Source organism: Oncorhynchus mykiss, chromosome 10 (assembly GCF_057628025.1).
Source record: "Oncorhynchus mykiss isolate SJ-2025 chromosome 10, ASM5762802v1, whole genome shotgun sequence".
In the NCBI taxonomy this organism is placed as follows: Eukaryota; Metazoa; Chordata; class Actinopteri; order Salmoniformes; family Salmonidae; genus Oncorhynchus; species Oncorhynchus mykiss.
Genome location: NC_143031.1, coordinates 23,001,776 through 23,019,756, shown reverse-complemented (window position 1 = coordinate 23,019,756; position 17,981 = coordinate 23,001,776). Strand labels below are relative to the sequence as shown.

Sequence of the window (17,981 nt, the reverse complement as noted above, 5' to 3'; positions counted from 1 at the left end):
TTTTCACGCTGCTGCTAATAACACGTTAGTAGAGTCATTTATAAACATGAAGAGATTCCAAGTCATCTGTTTGAGCAACAATTGTTCGTTAAAACAAGTTGAAAGAAGAACGACATTCCAAACTTTTTGGCTGCAGTTTGAGGTTTTCAACAATATTGATGCAAATACAGCAACAAGAGTCAACGCCGGTGAATCTGACCCAAGTCATCTCATACTGGTTTTCCATCAATTGTCCAATACATTTTTCAGTGTTTTCCATCTTAAAGATGTCACGCATTGGTCCTCACACTGGGACACATGCTGAGTGCAATGTTTCTCATAACAGCTTGGCGCAGGCATAGCGGTCTCAGGCTACGAGTAAATAATACACCAAACATGCAAATGACAACCTTAAATAATTAATATATAACTGATCATTTTTCATATGTATTTACATTAACATTAGTAATTGGATAGAAAATATGTATGCATATTGACCAACATTAATTTGACTTTGTATGCAAACTTGATGTCTTTCTGTACTGTTATATAATTAGTCAAAAAATATCAAATATATTACTTAATCAGTAATGCATTATAAATTAAGACAACGAATTGCATTATTAATTAATTATGTAGCCTAACTCCACAACTTCTATCCTGCACATGGAGAACATGGAGAACTGTCTAGGCTAATAGCATCAGCACTCCACAACTCCAATGAACTCATCCATCATTCTTTGCTATGGTACAGGTTTCCCTCAAAAGATGTCTGAGATAGGTCAGGGGGAAGGAAGGGGGGAGCTAACCTTTTCTCCGGTGTGGCTTGTCCCTGTGTGGCCGATGCTGCCGGTGTTCCAATCGATGACGGTCATGCTCCTTGACCGGTGTCTTTGACCCCTCGGCCAGTCCCGGCTCCGGTATACAGGTGCATTGGCATTGACACTGGCGTGACCCTTCCGCCCAGATATAGAGCCAGGTCACCCAGAGCAGCCACCTGCCAACTTGCATCTTCTAGCCTCCGTGTCTTCCCTATCTGGATGACACAGCTCTACACTGAAGCTCCTAGCCTAAGGCACCATGCCTTACCATGATAGACTTTGAGCCCAAACAGGCACAACTCAACTAGTCTCTCCCCTGACAACTCTTGGACCTCCCTGCGTTAAATTATTGGAGATTGTTATAAAGAATGTTTTTTCTTTATATTCCTTCCACCCCAGCTTTGTGATGCCCTTCCCTCCCTCTTTCTTTTTTGCCTCTCTCCTTGCTCTCTCACTCTCACCCTCCTCTTTCTCTGTGCTTCTTTTTTCTTTGGGGGGTAAAAGAAGTTGGGGGGGAAACAATGATTGAAAAACAAGTTTCAGGCCCCATGCTGGGAGAGGAGGGCACGGAAGGGGACCAAATGGGTCCTGTCTTCTCCAACAACATCTGTGCCATTCGTTCTGCACGGAGCGGGGGGACCGAAAACAAGGCCTGGAGGGGGATGAAGAGGGGAAACGAGTTTGGGCAGGGGGTGGGGAGATCCAGAGAAGCCTGTTTCACCTAAGCTATACTGAACAAAAACATAAACGCAACATGTAACTATTTCAAAGATTTTACTGAGTTACAGTTCATATAAAGAAATCAGTCAATTTAAATAAATTCATTAGGCCCTTATCTATGAATTTCACATGACTGGGATTACAGATATACATCTGTTTGTCACAGATACCTTATAAAAGGTAGGGCCGTGGATCAGAAAACCAGTCAGTATCTGGTGTGCCCACCATTTGCCTCATGCAGCGTGACACATCTCATTCTCATGGAGTTGATCAGGCTGTTGATTGTGGCCTGTGGAACTGAACACGCCGTCATACACGTCAATCCAGAGCATCCCAAACATGCTCAATGGGTGCCATGTCTCGTGAGTATGCAGGCCAATGGAAGAGCTGAGACATTTTCAGCTTCCAGGAATTGCGTACAGATCCCTGCGATATTGGGCCGTGTATTATCATGCTGAAGCATGAAGTGATGGCGGCAGATGAATGGCACGACAATGGGCCTCAGGTTCTCAGCACAGAATTTCTGTGCATTCAAATTGCCATCGATAAAATGCAATTGTGTTCGTTGTCCGTAGCGTATGCCTGCCCATACCATAACCCCGTCACCACCATGGGGCACTCTGTTCACAACGTTGACATCAGCAAACCCCTCACCCACACAATGCCATACACATGGTCTGCAGTTGTGAGGTTGTTTGGACGTACTGCCACATTCTCTAAAACGTTGTTGGAGGCGGCTTATGGTAGAGAAATGAACATTCAATTCTCTGGGAACCGCTCTGGTGAACATTCCTGCAGTCTGCATGCCAATTGCACACTCTCGCAAAACTTGAGACATCTGTGGCATTGTGGTGTGTGATAAAACTGCACATTTTAGATTGGCTTTTTATTGTCCACAGCACAAGGTGCACCTGATCATGCTGTTTAATTTGCTTCTTGATATGCCACACCTGTCAGGTGGATGGATTATCTTGGCAAAGGAGAAATGCTCACTAACAGGGATATAAACACATTTGTGCACAAAATGTATTTAATCTCATGAAACATGGCACCAACATTTTACATGTCGTTTATATTTTTGTTCAGTGTAGATCAGTTCCATTAATAAAGTGTCTACCAGCTGACTGATCACGTCCAGCACAATACCAGGCAACACCACTTTCTCCACTCCATCAAAGGAATTTGATATGCATTGCTTCTCCACACCCATTGGTTTGTGTTCTGAGATTATTTCTTCAAGGGTGACTCACTGAAGTAGGCAGGCGGTATCTGTTACTGTGTGCCCCCCTTTCTTTCCCATAGTGTTTTAGACCGAATACTGGAGAGGGACTGTTTCCAAACAAGTCTGACCCTCTCTGATAACTCTAAATGCATTAATGCCAAGAAAGGGCAAGCCTTTGTTGGAGGATATTCAAGCTTTGCCGACAAGGAATATTACAATATGCCACGAAAAGTCAAATGCAAGATGAAAAAAAACTAGACATCAAGCCTGCAGCATTCTCATTTGTTGAGGTGGAGATAATTCATTTTCACTGGTGACAATTTACATTTTCGGAGCGCATGTATCAATTATCTGGCTGCAAGACAGCCAGTTCCCTTTGATGAGGAATACGTAAAAGGGAAAAAGGGCCACAAAGGGTTCTTTTTTCGCCTCTCGGTCTTCCATTAACAAGGCAACTCAAACCCCCATTGCCCACCCCCCACTAGCCAGGCAAATTTGTAGCTGCCTGCACACACAGTATGAGCCCTCATACATCATCTTGGCTCAGCAATCACAATCAGACAAAAGTTTTTTACAACGACCTTGTCGAAACATTCTAGTCCGATGTTTCACTATTCAGTCCAGCTGGTTGGATACTAGAGAGGCCTTGGGGGGAAATAGGTAACAGAGGTACCGTGCTGGGCTAACACATCAGACCTGATCTTGGGTTTTATCCCAACAACCTCGACTGTTTTTCACTTTGTGCCCTGTAACTGCTAATGGACAATGACAGACTTGACTTTGATGAACTAAAAGTCACTATGACTGGTCTCTTCTGCTGTATGCATCTCTTCCAGCAGTGAGCAGTACACATTAGAACACATAGCTAGCTGGATAGGAGACCAGACATTGCTGGAAGTGGTGTTGGAGGGCCAGTAGGAGGAACTCATTCCTCTGGTCAAAAAAATAATATCCCAATGCCCCAGGGCAGTGATTAGGGACATTGCCCTGTGTAGAGTGTCATCTTTTAGATGAGATTTTGAAACTGGTGTCCTCACTCTCTGTGGTCACTAAAGATCCCATGGCACATCATACGAGTAGGGGTGTTAACCGTGGTGTCTTATCTAAATTCCCAATCATCGTGTGCCCCATACACCCCAGCTTCCAATTGTCTCCTTCCTCCCATCTGTAACTATTCCCCAGGTCATTGCTGTAAATGTGAATGTGTTCTCAGTCAACTTACCGGGTAAAATCAAATTAGATTTTAATATCTGGTTGGCTACAACATCTCCCTAGTGTGAATTCAGCTCCAAAGTCAAATTATTGAGTTGAATGAGCTATCACTATTCTATTTCAGGAGCATTTCTATGCCAAGTCAATAGTACAAACACCTTGTTCATCATTAGCCATTTCTTCAACACATTCATTGAGCATGTGATACTATTTAAATGAAAATCACTCTTTGACTCTGATTGACACAAAGAGCAAGACCAACAGGTGTGTCCTGTGACAGTCCTCCCTGTGTATGAACTAAAAACAGACCACATTTTATCCTATGTTTCAGATGTTTTTTGGAGTCCAGTGACCACCCACTACAGACAACCCATCTCTATCTCCATCATTTTGACCACAATCTTTCTAAAGCCTGACACTGTAGCCCCTTCCCCGGGAAGTGGCCCATGTTCGGACATCTTTCCCCCACAGGGACGCCCAAAGAGCCACGCTTCGCCCGCGATGGGGCGTCGGGTCCTAGCTGCCAGTGGGCCATTGGAGAGCACTCTGACCTCTAAATTGGGCCTTCATCTTCCCCCCGGGAGGAGCGGCTTTGGGGTAATCCCCTCCTGAGAAAGGAGTAAGAGGCAGAGGCGACGCCTGGTCCTGGGACTCGAGATTTGTCCCCGGGTGTGTGGGGCACTGACAGCACCCTTTGGCCTCGCACAAAGGGGGTAATGGAGCGAGACCAGGGCGGCAGTGAGAAAATCCACACTCCTCGGCCCCAAAAATACATCAGCTGTTACCGGGGCAACCCGGCATCAAGCTAAAAAACAACAAAAACATTTCCCAGCTCTGGTGAAGCAGCCAGTCAAGCCAGGGTAGTGAGAGGACTCACTGGAGGTTCGGATGTTCCCAGAGTTCCACTCGTTGGGCAGGGAGTCCTAGTTCAAATTAAAGATTTAGAAGCAGCTCACACATTTTTTGACGTTCCCCTGTATAAGCCCTCGTCAAAAAATGTCTTACGTTTTGAAACCTATAACAAATTAGCAATGGTGGCCTGCTGAAAACCTGCCAGCTGAGTGGATCTAAGATCTATCGTCAATACTGCCACTGCTAAACCATGGGCTCTTGTCTCCTATGAAACAGCATGGATGGGATGCTCTAACCTTGGGTCAGGATATTGGAGTACTGATAGAGGGTCTTTCAGGGTTAGCTTGAGTGAGAGCAGAAAGGCTTGGTGAAACTGGCCATATCGCACAAGGAAGAGAGAGGGTGGGGGTGTGAAAGGCAGGAGTTCTGCTTGAGTGGATCTCAATGAGGATCTAGTGAGGAGGAGCACCCTCCCCTGCTTCAAAACCAAGCACCCACTCCCACATCCTGAGCTTTGCACACACCTCTTTGCCCCCACATCTCTCTCCCTCTTTTTTTCTCTCTCTCCAGTCTCCCCATCTCTTTGTATGTCCAGCTGGCTGCTACACAAAGGCTCTGGATCGAGGATCCAAATGAACCTCAAACCCCCAGACACTTTGTTCTGCCCATTTTCCCACTCCCTATTGGGAGTTTGTAAACAAAATTGAAAATGAAGAAGTGATAAAGCAAAAAGAACGAGTGAGAAAGAGTTGTGTTTTTTAAAAGGTAAAGCATGGAAATGCACTAGGATCGGCTGGAGCAAAGAAGTTTGGGCTTGCATTTTGCACAGGCCTTGTAACTGTCAGATTTAGAGCCTGAGGCATCTGAAAGATGTGGTGGTAATCAGTGGCATCTGCTGCATCGCGACCTTGAAATACCAACTGCTGTTGCAGGAAAAACCTTTCAAAAAGGACCATTTCAACGACAACTCCCACACATCTGAAAATAAATTAGTCTCTGATTACAATTTCAACGCGTATGCCACATTTGTTGACTACACTAAGAGGTAAATCCTATACAACAAGTGTCACTATGCTTCAAAACATTCTACCTCTCTATGACATTCTTCGGTAACACTTTACTTGACACCCAGCATCATAACACGTTATGACACGGTCATAACAGTGTCATAACAGCTTAACTTGTCATAACCTGTCATGACCCTTATATTTACACCTGTTGTGACATATTTGGTTATTTTATGTCTGGTTATGACACCTACAGAGTGTCAAAACCCACATTTTATCAAATGTATTTTTTCCCTGCTTTCGTTTGGAAGTCCTAGTTAAATAAAGTTTCAATAAAAAATTTAGTCCATTGTTGATGCTGGAAGGAATTCTTTACAGTCACTTATTTTTTACCATTATATTTTAAATAACTTGTAAAAATACACTGTCAAGAAGCATTATGACCATCATAATCATATAAACCAGAGAAGCCTATCACGTACATTCCCTTCTCCTGATATCTTGCTCCTGCATTCAACTCAGTCATCAGAAACAGAGCATTGGGGTAGGTGCATGTCTGACATCAATGTGTGCGCAATAACAATGATAATTGAATACTGTCCATTTAAGAAAATGTTATATAACATCAACATACTGTTGACAAGTAGGCTGTGGTGGAATGGAATGTTTTGCCTTGTAGGTGTCATAACCTGCCTTAAAATAATGCAATATAGATATGTCACAACAGGTCTAAATATATGTGTCATGACCATATTATGACAGGTTATGACAGCTGTTATGACATATGACATGGTTATGACCGTGTCATAACGTGTTATGTCGCTGGGTGTCAAGTAAAGTGTTACCCGTTCTTCTACCCCTCTATGGCTAAGATCATGTTTTGTGGAAATCACACACTCAAGTACAGGCAAGAAGCCCCCCCCTTGGGTTGGTCTCAGATCCATCCCAGGCCAGGCTCAACTAGTACCCGTTTCCCAGCCTGTGTGAGAGGGACCGTTCGTAGTAGATGGGCCTGACCGTGTAAAAAAAAAACCCTGTGTGGGGAAACGTGGGCCGGAACTAATAGGATTGGTTTTGATTCATTAGATTCGCTTTCATCATCCTGGTTGGAATTTCACTGCACGTCCCGTCGGGCTTCACACTTTAAATGGGGGGGGGGGGGGGCTGCAAGGTTCCGAAAGGGGGGCTGAGCACTTGTAATTGAGCCCCTACATTGCAAAAAGCTTCATACTATGTGGAATCATTAGCAGTGCTATAATAATGTCAATGTGCAACAGTACGGTATGATAAACAAATGATCGAGGAGAGAGCTGGCATCCTTACTTACATCTGTGGGTTGCTAGCTATACCCTAAAGGGCAAAGGAAGCATGTTTGTTTCATTGTGTTATGTTAGCAATAATAGACCCCTGGTGTAACCCTACTGCAGGGTTTCCCAAACTCGATCCTCAGAACCCCAAGAGGTGAGCGTTTTGGTTTTGCCCTAGCTGATTCAAATAATTAATTAATCATCAAGTGCTGGTGCCCTCTTTGCTGCTATAACAACCTGCACACTCTTCTGGAAAGGCTTTTCACTAGATGTTAGAACATTGCTGCAGGGACTTGCTTCCATAGAGCAACAAGAGCATTAGTGAAGTCGGGCACTGATGTTGGACGATTAGGCCTGGCTCGTAGACGGCGTTCCAATTCATCCCAAAGGTGTTCGATGGAGTTGAGGTCAGGACTCTGTGCAGGCCAGTCAAGTGAAAACTAATTTCATGAAGCTCCCAACAAACAATTATGGTGCTGAAATATGTTCCAGAGGAAGTTTGGAACTCAGTAGTGAGCGTTGCAACCAAGGACAGGTGAATTTACGACACTTAGCCCTTGGCTGTCTCGTTCTGTGAGCTTGTGTGACCTACCACTTCGCGGTTGAGCCATTGTTGCTCCAAGACGTTTCCACTTCACAATAACAGCACTTACAGTTGAGCTGGGCAGCTCTAGTAAGCCCGCAATTTGACGAACTGACCTGTTGGAAAGGTGGCATCCTATGAAGGTGCCACGTTGAAAGTCACCGAGTTGTTCAGTAAGGCCATTCTACTGCCAATGTTTGTCTGTGGAGATTGCATGGCTATGTGCTTAATTTTACACACCTGTCATCAACAGGTGTCGCTGAAATAGCCGAATCCACTATTTTGGCCATTTATTGTAGTTTTTCTTGAATTTCAAGGATCTTCTACAAAACTGGCCTCCCAGTATCACACATTACCGTTTTGTTAGTGTGCGAATGTTACGGGATAGTTGGTATACTGTATGATTAGTTTGCCGTCCTGGAGATTACATGTCCAGACAGAGTATGACATCTACTTTTAGGATTAGTGAGGATAAGGAGTGCAAGTTGTACAATGCATTGCAGGCAGTTTTATCTGAGACCAAAATTACATAACTTCAAAACAGTAGCACACATTGTTTGAGGAAACCCCCCCAGAATTTGTGCTTTCCCGTTTTGTTGTATTCTTTGGGAGTATGAGACAGTCTTTCAAAGAAGGAAGGCATCAGTCAGTCGAAAAATGTACATTTCAATGTAGTCGAGTGCAGATGCAATCTGGTTTAAATGCTGGCAAATGTGACAGAACACAGAATGCATCCGGAGTTAATGAACACACTCACGCCATTTAAACTACGTGAGAGGGCTACTACTTCACATCACAGTATATCACAGCATTGCTACTGACGGTTCTCTCTTCATTCAATTAGGTCAACTGACTTGAGAAACTTCAGGAATCAGACAGTTATGAGGAGTGTAATCACAGAAGAGATCTTACTTAGTTAGCCAGATTCAATGCCACCCGGCTGCATCTGAACAATGTAGACAACAAGCGCTATGCATATTCATTACAGGGTCTAATACAGGACTAGGCCTCAGTTCTTTAGCGACATTTTGATGCTGGGCGATTTTGTGTGAAAGAATTAGTATGATGACGTAGTTCTATATTTCAAACACTTCGAGTAGCAGGAAAGATTTCAGTAGGCAAGATTAACAATATTTAAATGTTTAATAAAGTTCTCCTAAAAATCACAATACAACCATTTTATAAATACAAATGGAGAAAAAAACGTGAATGTCAAAAATATACATACAGTTATCAGTCTTATCCTCTGAACTTCGGAATCAGGCAATAGAGATAAATGCATTATATTAATGCAAGTGCTACTCCACCAGCACAATTCAAAGTAGCCTAATTGCTATCCATAAACACAAAACACATTGTTTATGTTTACAGTGGCCTATACCAAAGAACATAGAGCCTCTTTAATTTCAGTTGGCCCAAAATTCCCCCCAACAACAAACAGTCGATCACGGAGAAAACATTGGCCTTGTCTGTTTTTGGGCTCGGTTGCCAACCTGTCCTGCGCTCGATTTCACTAGGGCCCCTCTTAGTTGGCCTCTTCTCATCTCCAGCGCTGCACATTGGGCCCTGGCCACCAGTCTAGCATGCCAACTTGGCCTGGCCACTCAGCTCTAGTGTGTTCAAGGGCTTGGCATAGACAGCTTCCAGGAAATGGAGGGGCAGCAGGCCGAACAGAGCAACCAAGAAGCCTACGCTGGCCACCGACAGCAGGACGTATCAGCTGATGAAGAAAGTGTCTACGGTCTGCAGGAGGAAAGAGATGTTCAGACAGTTATCAGTTCATTGGTTTATCATCAGTACAAACTGATGATAAATGGGTTAGTTTAGGATAGATGGTTTCTGTATGTTTGATAAGTGGGTATCTTGTGTTTAAATGGTCGGTGTAATTCCTCTTTCTTCCAACAGATGTCACAAGTGAGCCACTGCAATCAGTTCTGGAGGGAGAAAATGGAAGGCAAGGCAAGGCAGGTTACCCCTTACATTTCATTATAAGCCAAATGTTAAAGGCCCAGTGCAGTCAAAAACGTGATTTCCCTGTGTGTGTTATATAGACGCACACTATAAGTGTGCGATAAAATTGTGAACATGTGAAAATTATGATAATGCCCTTTAAGTGTAAGAGGTGTTTGAAAAGACTGCCTGAAATGTCAGCTTGTTTTGGTGGGATAGAGTTTTGGCCTGCCTCGACATCATCAGGAGGTCAATTAGTTAGACCAATAACAAACAGCATTCCAAACCCCTCTGCCATTAAACAGCTAGTTTTCCCCTCCCCACTCAGACTGTCCTAGTAAAATTCATGCTTGAGAAATTGCTCTTGCTAAGTTAGGCACTAATTGTTACCCAGAAAGGATTTGATATTGAGATGAAAACAACTGCATTGGGCCTTTAACATGGACTTTGGTAAACGTATCACAGTGTCTGACTTGACTTAGTAGTTATTATATTGTACTCAAGCAAACATGGCCTCATTCAGGAAATTGACATGATAGTGCAAGAGACTTGATAATAGCAATGTGAGTCATTCAAGGCTTTCCTTAAAGCTAATAATCACTCTGTCTGCAATATGATCACATGTTGCATCATCCACTTGAAATGTCTTTTCAACTAAAAATCATTTTGGCATGTTGAAACTTGATGATAGCAAAAACACAAATGATTCATGACAAATTATTATTTTTTGAATACATTAAGACCAATATTCCTCAAAAGATAGGATACTTACTAGGGCCTTAGTGTGAGGCAAGGGGGGGGGGGGGGGGGGAGCATCGTCTCTGGCGAATGCAGTGTTCTCTCATTTAATGCATCTCACTTTCTTATTTGCCAATTAGCCAGCGAGCAGAGCCCAGAGCTGGGGGCCATGTTTTATTAATGTGGCATCGGACTGCTCGGTACTGGGGCCCTGTCTAGGGCAGGCCCTAATTGGCACTGTGTTATTTTGCTTTTGTTTAACAGCGAGAGGTTAGCTGTTTCTTACACTCGTGTTCACACACACACACTCTCTGTCACATACAAGCGGAAACCATGTGTTTGATGTATTTGATACAATTCCACCTATTCCGCTCCGGCCATTACCACGAGCCCGTCCTCCCCAATTAAGGTGCCACCAACCTCCTGTGCTGTACACACACTCTCAATCATCATATATACTGCTTCTAGTCTGTTTATCATATATCCTAGTCACCTTACATACATACATACATGATAGACTAGCAGCCGCATATATGATGATTGAGAGTGCGTGTACAGCACAGGAGGTTGGTTGCACCTTAATTGGGGAGGACGGGCTCGTGGTAATGGCTGGAGCAGAATGGTATCAAGTACATGGTTTCCATGTGTTTGATGCCATTCGCTCCATTCCAGCCATTATTACGAGCCATCCTTCCCTCAGCAGCCTCCACTGGTGTACAGTATCAATGTGTGTGCACGTTGTGTGTGTGAGCGAATTAAGTGAGAGTGTGAGTGTGTAGAATGTGCATAGAGTGAGTGTGTATAGAGGGTCAATGCAGACCATCCATGTGGCCATTTTGTTAGCTATTTAAACGGTGCATATTATTATTTTAGCACACACACAACAGCTAGTTATTAGGAGGTAAGTCACAAAAACATAGAATGTAATATAATAGGATCTCTGTGGTAAGGATAATCTGGTTGAGCCTCTTCTAAGACAGGTATAACAGACAAGATAGTTAGTTGCCTGTTATACCCCCGTATTTCAATAGACCTACTGGCATTGTTTTTGATGTAATGATAGCTATTACTCCAGTTGTAAATCATTGAGACAACTATTTACAATGTGCAATAGGCAGCAGAATTAAAACAATCTTAGCTATGCTTGTTTATTTTTTATTTGAATATGGCCTAGAAATTATGTAACCCTACCAGTAAATCAATAAAATAGTGTTTTTTTTACACATTCCAAAGACTTGAAACTCATCCACAAGTCAATTAATATTCACTACATAAACCTAACTACATTAACACTTCGCTGTGGGAACATAGAAAACCTTAAAAAGTATCATGGCAGAACAGCAAATCCTGAATGTATTCACATGATTATGTAACTCTGTGTCGTTGTATGTGTCGAACTGCTTTGCTTTATCTTGGCCAGGTCGCAATTGTAAATGAGAACTTGTTCTCAACTTGCCTACCTGGTTAAATAAAGGTGAAATAAAAAATGTAAAAAATAAAATTATGAATGCGTGCAGTCAAAAATAGATTGCCTGAATCTGATTCCTCAGGTCCATGTGTGAGGTGATCTTGCCCATTGGCCTAAACTAACAGGACACTAGGCCTACAGCACTATGAATGCGTCCCAAATGGCACCATATCCCCTATTTAGTGCAGTACTGCACCAAATAGAGAATAGGGTGTCATTTGAGACGCAGTTCATGTCTCCCTGTAGTTCTGGTTTTCCCCATACACAAACCTAACACAAACTGGCCAGGCTGGCGGTGTCCTCTGTGGGGTGGCAGCTTGGCGGATCTGGCTGCATTATTTGGCAGGCGGTGCAGGAGGAAAGCACTGCAGTCTGTTTGTGCTGCTGTTGGGGAGAGATAAATCAGACCAGGTCTTTACGACAAACACACTGCCACATGTTCTGAATGCAGCTCTGCAGCCAGGGCCATCAGGCCACTCTGCTAGGCCTACATACATGGACCACAAAACAAAAGCCACGATGATTTAAAAAATGTTGCAGATTACTTGTCTGGGACAAAACCCTCTGTGTTGTTCAGGGGAATCATTTGATGAGCTCAACTACTCTATTCAAATTGAATAAGATCTTCATACTCCATTAAAAATCAGCCAACACCGCACTGCAGTGATTTAGCAGACATAAATATAAAATGTTTTTTATTAACTTTATTTTTTCAGGGTAGCCCTCAACACTACAATTTCAACATAACATTGTATGTGTAATCCTGAGTGACATTCAGCCAGTGCACAGTAAAGTGCTGTGTGGCCAAGACAATTTTTGATGCTGCTGTTAGTACCCTGTTCAACTTGAGTATCAATATTAGAAAACACATAACACCAGTGGCTCACACTTCTGAAGAGAGCCTTTGAAGCCCAAGTGTGACAACAACAACTTTCTGCTCTGACAAGGCAACTATTGAGGTAGCCAGCTGCAGTTCACTTACAAGTGTGTGTGTGTGATTACAGTATTATAGCTTACCTCAAAATCTTTGAATGGTGACAGGGTCTCTGAGCTACAGGGGAAGAACACCAGGATAAGAGTGGAAATGAGGGCCAGCAGGAAGACAGGGATGACCCCTAAGCTGTTAGTCAACAAAAACAATACAGAAATATATTTTAAATTAAACACAAAAACTAAGTGTGAAATAGGGATTGGTCAGTGGCCAATTCTCTACCAAGGTATTCCAGCACACAGCTTTGATCTACTACAGTAGCTATGTTGGTCTATTGTACTTCAAACAACATGTAGGCAGGTTGCTTAGGATTCAAACCTTCTCAAACAGACTAATTCATAGTCTTAGAGGTGGTATTCACACCATAATGTGAGTTGTACTGTAAACAGTACAAAGGGAAAATGTTTTATTCTTCATTAAATCATTTTCCTAGTAATCACTTGATTGGGTGTTCTGTAGGACTAATGCAAATTTGGCCAAGGGCACTTCAATCAACCCAATCAAATCTGTAACCAGTAAACTAACCCCTTTTCACAAATGCTCATGCTTTGTTTAGACAGGCAGCCCAATTTTGATCATAGTTTTCACGAATTGGTGTTTTGACCAATCAGATCAGCAAAGAAAAATATCTGATGTGAAAGGAAAAAAATAAAAATGGTCAAAAATATCAATTAGTGGTAGAAAAAAAATCAGAATTTGTCTGGCTGTCTAAAGGCAGCCTTACTGAATCGATTCATTTTCTCAGTAAAATCATGACAGAAACATTTCAGCAGTAGTGAAAAACATGTAGCCTAGCTGGTATCAGTGGAAATAACAGTTAGTCTAAAGTGAAATGACACTAAGGATGTAGGGCCTAACTATTTAAAATCATCTCTAAAATAAATTATGTGTACAGTATAATCCTCAAAAGTGTAGGCCAAGGGATTGAGGTGGAAGAGCCAGTGGGGCATTCACCTATGATTACAGGACATGCCACAACACCACCTGTGACATGACAGCCTGGTCTCATAGACCAGACGTAACATAGTTTAGTCCGGGACACTCAAATTAGTATGATATGTTAGGTATTGTTACATAAAACAGATGGTTACTTAATGCAAAATTAAAGTAGGGTGGTTTGTCGGGTTGGGCATAGAACGCAAACATCTAGCAACCCAAAGGTTGCGAGTTCAAATCTCATAACAACTTCAGAAATGTATAAACTGACTACTTACAACTTTTTAGCTAATTTGCAACTACTTAGCATGTTAGCTAACCCTTGGTGAAGAGCTCAGTGACTTTCAACGTGGCAACTTCATAGGATGCCACCTTTCCAACAAGTCAGTTCTTTACATTTCTGAATTACTAGAGCTTCCCCACTCAACTGTAAGTGTTGTTATTATGAAGTGGAAACATCTAGGAGCAACAATGGCTCAACCGCGAAGTGGTTGGGACCGCCGAGTGCTCATAGAACGGGACCGCCGAGTGCTGAAGCGCATAAAAATCACCTGTCCTCGGTTGCAAGACTCACAACTGAGTTCCAAACTGCCTCTGGAAGATACGTCAGCACAATAATTATTTGTCGGGAGCTTCATGAAATGGGCTTCTATGGCCGAACAGCATCACACAAGTCTAAGATCACCACACTCAACATCAAGCATCAGCTGGAGTGGTGTAAAGCGCACCGCCATTGGACTTTGGAGCAGTTGAAATGCGTTCTCTGCAGTGATGAATCACACATCACCATCTGGCAGTCCAACGGATGAATCTGGGTTTGGCGGATGCCAGGAGAACACTAGCTGCTCCAATGTAACTGTAAAGTTTGGTGGAGGAGGAATAATGGTCTGGGCCTGTCTTTCATGGTTCAAGATAAGCCCTTAGTTTCAGTAAAGGGAAATCTTAAAGCTATAGCATACAATGGCATTCTTGACCATTCTGTGCTTCTAACTTTGTGGCAACAGTTTGGGGAAGGCCCTTTCCTGGTTCAGCATGACAATGCCCCCGTGCACAAAGCGAGGTCCATACAGAAATGACTTGTCGAGTTCAGTGTGGAAGAACTTGACTGGCCTGCACAGAGCCCTGACCTCGACCCCGTTGAACACCTTTGGGATGAATTGGAACGCTGACTGCGAGCCAGGCCGAATCGCCCAAAATCATTGCCCAACCTCACTAATGCTCGTGGCTGAATGGAAGCAAGTCCCCATGGCAACGTTCCAATAACTAGTGGAAAACCTTCACAGAAGATTAGAGGCCTTTATAACAGCAAAGGGGGACCAACTCCATTAATGTCTATGATTTTTGAATGAGATGTTCGATGAGTAGATGTCTACATACTTTTGGTTATGTAGTGTACCATACGAAACATATACTAAATGGGGAGTACAGAATAATACAAATACTATAGTTTGCCTTTTTGTTTTAAGTATGTAGTTCTATCCTTGAGCTGCTATTGTCTATTAATGTTCTGTATTATGTCATGTTTCATGTGGACCCCAGGAAGAGTATTTGCTGCTGCTTTTGCAACAGCTAATGGGGATCATAATAAAAATAACAAAAAGACCAGGTTGGCAATCGACATGAAAGTCCAGACCTCTTGGCAGAGGTAGAAGTAGGCTATTCAGGGTAATGCATATGAGAAAGTGGTGTACAGTGTACACTGGTATCATATCAGCACAAGATAATGTGTTCAAAATACTAAAATGTGTTTAGGTATCTAGCTAAGTTAGGCCTGCATGTGTGTATGTATTCACAACTTACTTAGTTGTTCCAGAAGCTCTCAAGAGGATCATCCCCTGCACGAAAACTACAATCCAGATAAGAGCAATGGAAAAAAAAAAAAAGTTCCCACGCCCAATACCGTACCAGCCATTCTTCACCAAATCAAAGGGCTAGACTAACGCGTTAGCTAGCTAACTACTCACGTTGGCCTTGAGGATATTCAAATGAGCTAGCTAACTATGTTAGTTAGCTAGTGCTGTTGATCAAGCAAAGCTATTTGCGTGAAATTGTGTTTCTACAAAACGAGTTGCATCGTATAATGCCAATTGCATCGTTTGAACTGGCATTTTGCACTCGCTGTTGACAGTCAAGTTGATTTATTTTTTAAATTAAAAAATAGTTTTTTAGCTAGCTAAACGGCTAACTTGTGCGTGCGTAGCGTTACTAACGAACTTCCTTCCCAAATAATTTAATCACTGTTCGAGACCGCTCATGATAATGGTGTGTGAACGCAACCATTCTAACTGTCGCCTAACAACCGCTTGTATGCGAACTGTTTAGCAACTAACGTAACCACCTGGCTCTCTTGGTTACAAATAACCTTCAATTTCATAGGATAGACCACTAGGGCGAGGAGCCATACATAGTGGTTGTTACTAAGTACCGAATAGAATGCTGGGAAGTGCAGTGTATTCTAGTCCTAGCTGAAGTTGCATCTGAAATTGGGTAGGCTCGCTTGTGTTTATTTGCCATGAACTACCTAGGCTTTAAGTTTGGATGCTTTTATTATTATTATTATTTTTACAATAGTATAACCACGATAAATCCAACTAATGTGGTGATGATTATGTTGGTGATTCAACATGGGTAATTTCAATCACAGGCTGCCGCAAAATGCTTTTCAGACAATATCCGACCTACAATTTCATGAGCATTGACACCAAAGTCAGACTATGACAAAATCTTAAATTGGCATACTAAAATCAAATCAAACTTTATTTGGCACATGCGCCGAATACAACAAGTGTATACTTTACCGTGAAATGCTTACTTACAAGCCCTTAACCAACAGTGCAGTTCAATAATAATATTTTTTTTACCAAGTAGGCTAAAATAAAAAGTAATAATTAAAGGAATACAATAATAACAACAATAACGAGGATATAAACAGGGGGCACGGGTACCGAGTCAGTGTGCATTTGCACAGGTTAGTTGAGGGAATCTACATGCAGGTGGGGACGAAGTGACTATGCATAGGTAACAAACAAACAGCGAGTAGCAGCAGTGTACAAGAGGGTGTGTGTGTGTGGGGGGGGGGGGGGGGGGGGGGGGGTCAATGTAAATTGTCCAGTGGCGATTTTTATGAATTGTTCAGCAGTCTAATGGCTTGGAGGTAGAAGCTGTTGAGAAGACTTTTGGTCCTAGACTTGGCGCTCCGGTACCACTTGCCGTGCGGTAGCAGAGAAAACAGTCTATAACTTGGATGACTGGAGTCTCTGACAATTTTATGGGTTTTCCTCTGACACCGCCTATTACATAGGTCCTGGATGGCAGGAAGCTTGGCCCCAGTGATGTACTGGGCTGTACGCACTACCCTCTGTAGCGCCTTACGGTCAGATGCCGAGCAGTTGCCATACAAGGCGGTGATGCAACCGGTCAAGATGCTCTCGATGCCAAATCTTTTCAGTCGCCTGATGAGGAAAAGGTATTCTCGTGCCCTCTTCACGACTGTCTTGGTATGTTTGGACCATGATAGTTTGTTGGTGATGTGGACACCAAGGAACTTGAAAGTCTCGACCCGCTCCACCCGCCTTTTCCTGTAGTCCACCATCAGCTCCTTTGTCTTGCTCACATTGAGGGAGAGGTTGTTGTCCTGGCACCACACTGCCAGTTCTCTGACCTCCCTATAGACCCTCTCATCATTGTCGGTGATCAGGCTGTTGTGTTGTGTCGTCAGCAAACTTAATGATGGTGTTGGAGTCGTGTTTGGACACACGGTCGTGGGTGAACAGGGTATAAAGGAGGGGACTAAGTACACGTACTGAACATGATACATCTTAGAAATTATGGTCATAATATTATTTGTAGCCTATTGCCACTGTAATATTGGAATAATATATAATTATGAATAATGAATAGCGCAGACCCAGACCTAAAGCCTAGCTCTTTTTTTTCACTGGTGTGTTATCATTGTGAAGTTATGCAATGTATCCATCCTCATACTAGGATGTCTGCTACAATGTTTCCAATTAATGTAGCCCATCACTTGCTTGTCTCACCGTCAATATGTAATTTTTTATTTGCGCCGACAGGGGGCCGGCAGACTCCGCGGTTTGAATATATGGAGATGCGCAGGGCCGGGGTTTGTGTGGTGGGAGACCAGTGGAGGTGATGGGAGGGGGGCTACGAGGAGGCGGGGGTGGTGGTGGGGTGG

At 43.0% G+C, this 17,981-nt stretch overlaps 2 protein-coding genes across 4 annotated transcripts in view; both read right to left on the bottom strand.

Annotated features, from left to right (window-relative positions):
* robo4 (roundabout, axon guidance receptor, homolog 4 (Drosophila)) overlaps window positions 1-1,292 on the bottom strand; it is a 46,271-nt gene extending 44,979 nt beyond the window's left edge. Inside the window, exon 1 of one of the 2 annotated variants that reach the window (XM_021617810.3) lies at window positions 789-1,292. In XM_021617810.3, the coding sequence (XP_021473485.2) occupies window positions 789-990 (202 nt within the window). In that variant the 5' untranslated portion in view covers window positions 991-1,292. The remainder of the gene's footprint in view (window positions 1-788) is intronic. The other variant, XM_090186157.1, reaches the window with a different exon arrangement.
* Window positions 1,293-8,827: 7,535 nt separating this feature from the next.
* LOC110533518 (transmembrane protein 218-like) lies at window positions 8,828-16,225 on the bottom strand. Of its 2 annotated transcripts, none has more exons than XM_090186166.1 (4): window positions 15,587-16,225; window positions 12,877-12,979; window positions 12,130-12,243; window positions 8,828-9,446 (listed from the first exon to the last, which is right to left on the bottom strand). In XM_090186166.1, the coding sequence occupies exons 1-3, from the start codon at window positions 15,616-15,618 to the stop codon at window positions 12,130-12,132; spliced, it is 249 nt and encodes an 82-aa protein (XP_090042292.1). In that variant the 5' UTR covers window positions 15,619-16,225; the 3' UTR covers window positions 8,828-9,446. The 2 variants fall into 2 exon arrangements, with proteins under 2 accessions (XP_090042292.1, XP_090042293.1); XM_090186167.1 differs by having other exon boundaries at window positions 8,828-9,637; window positions 15,587-16,224.
* Between the last annotated feature and the right edge of the window lie 1,756 nt (window positions 16,226-17,981).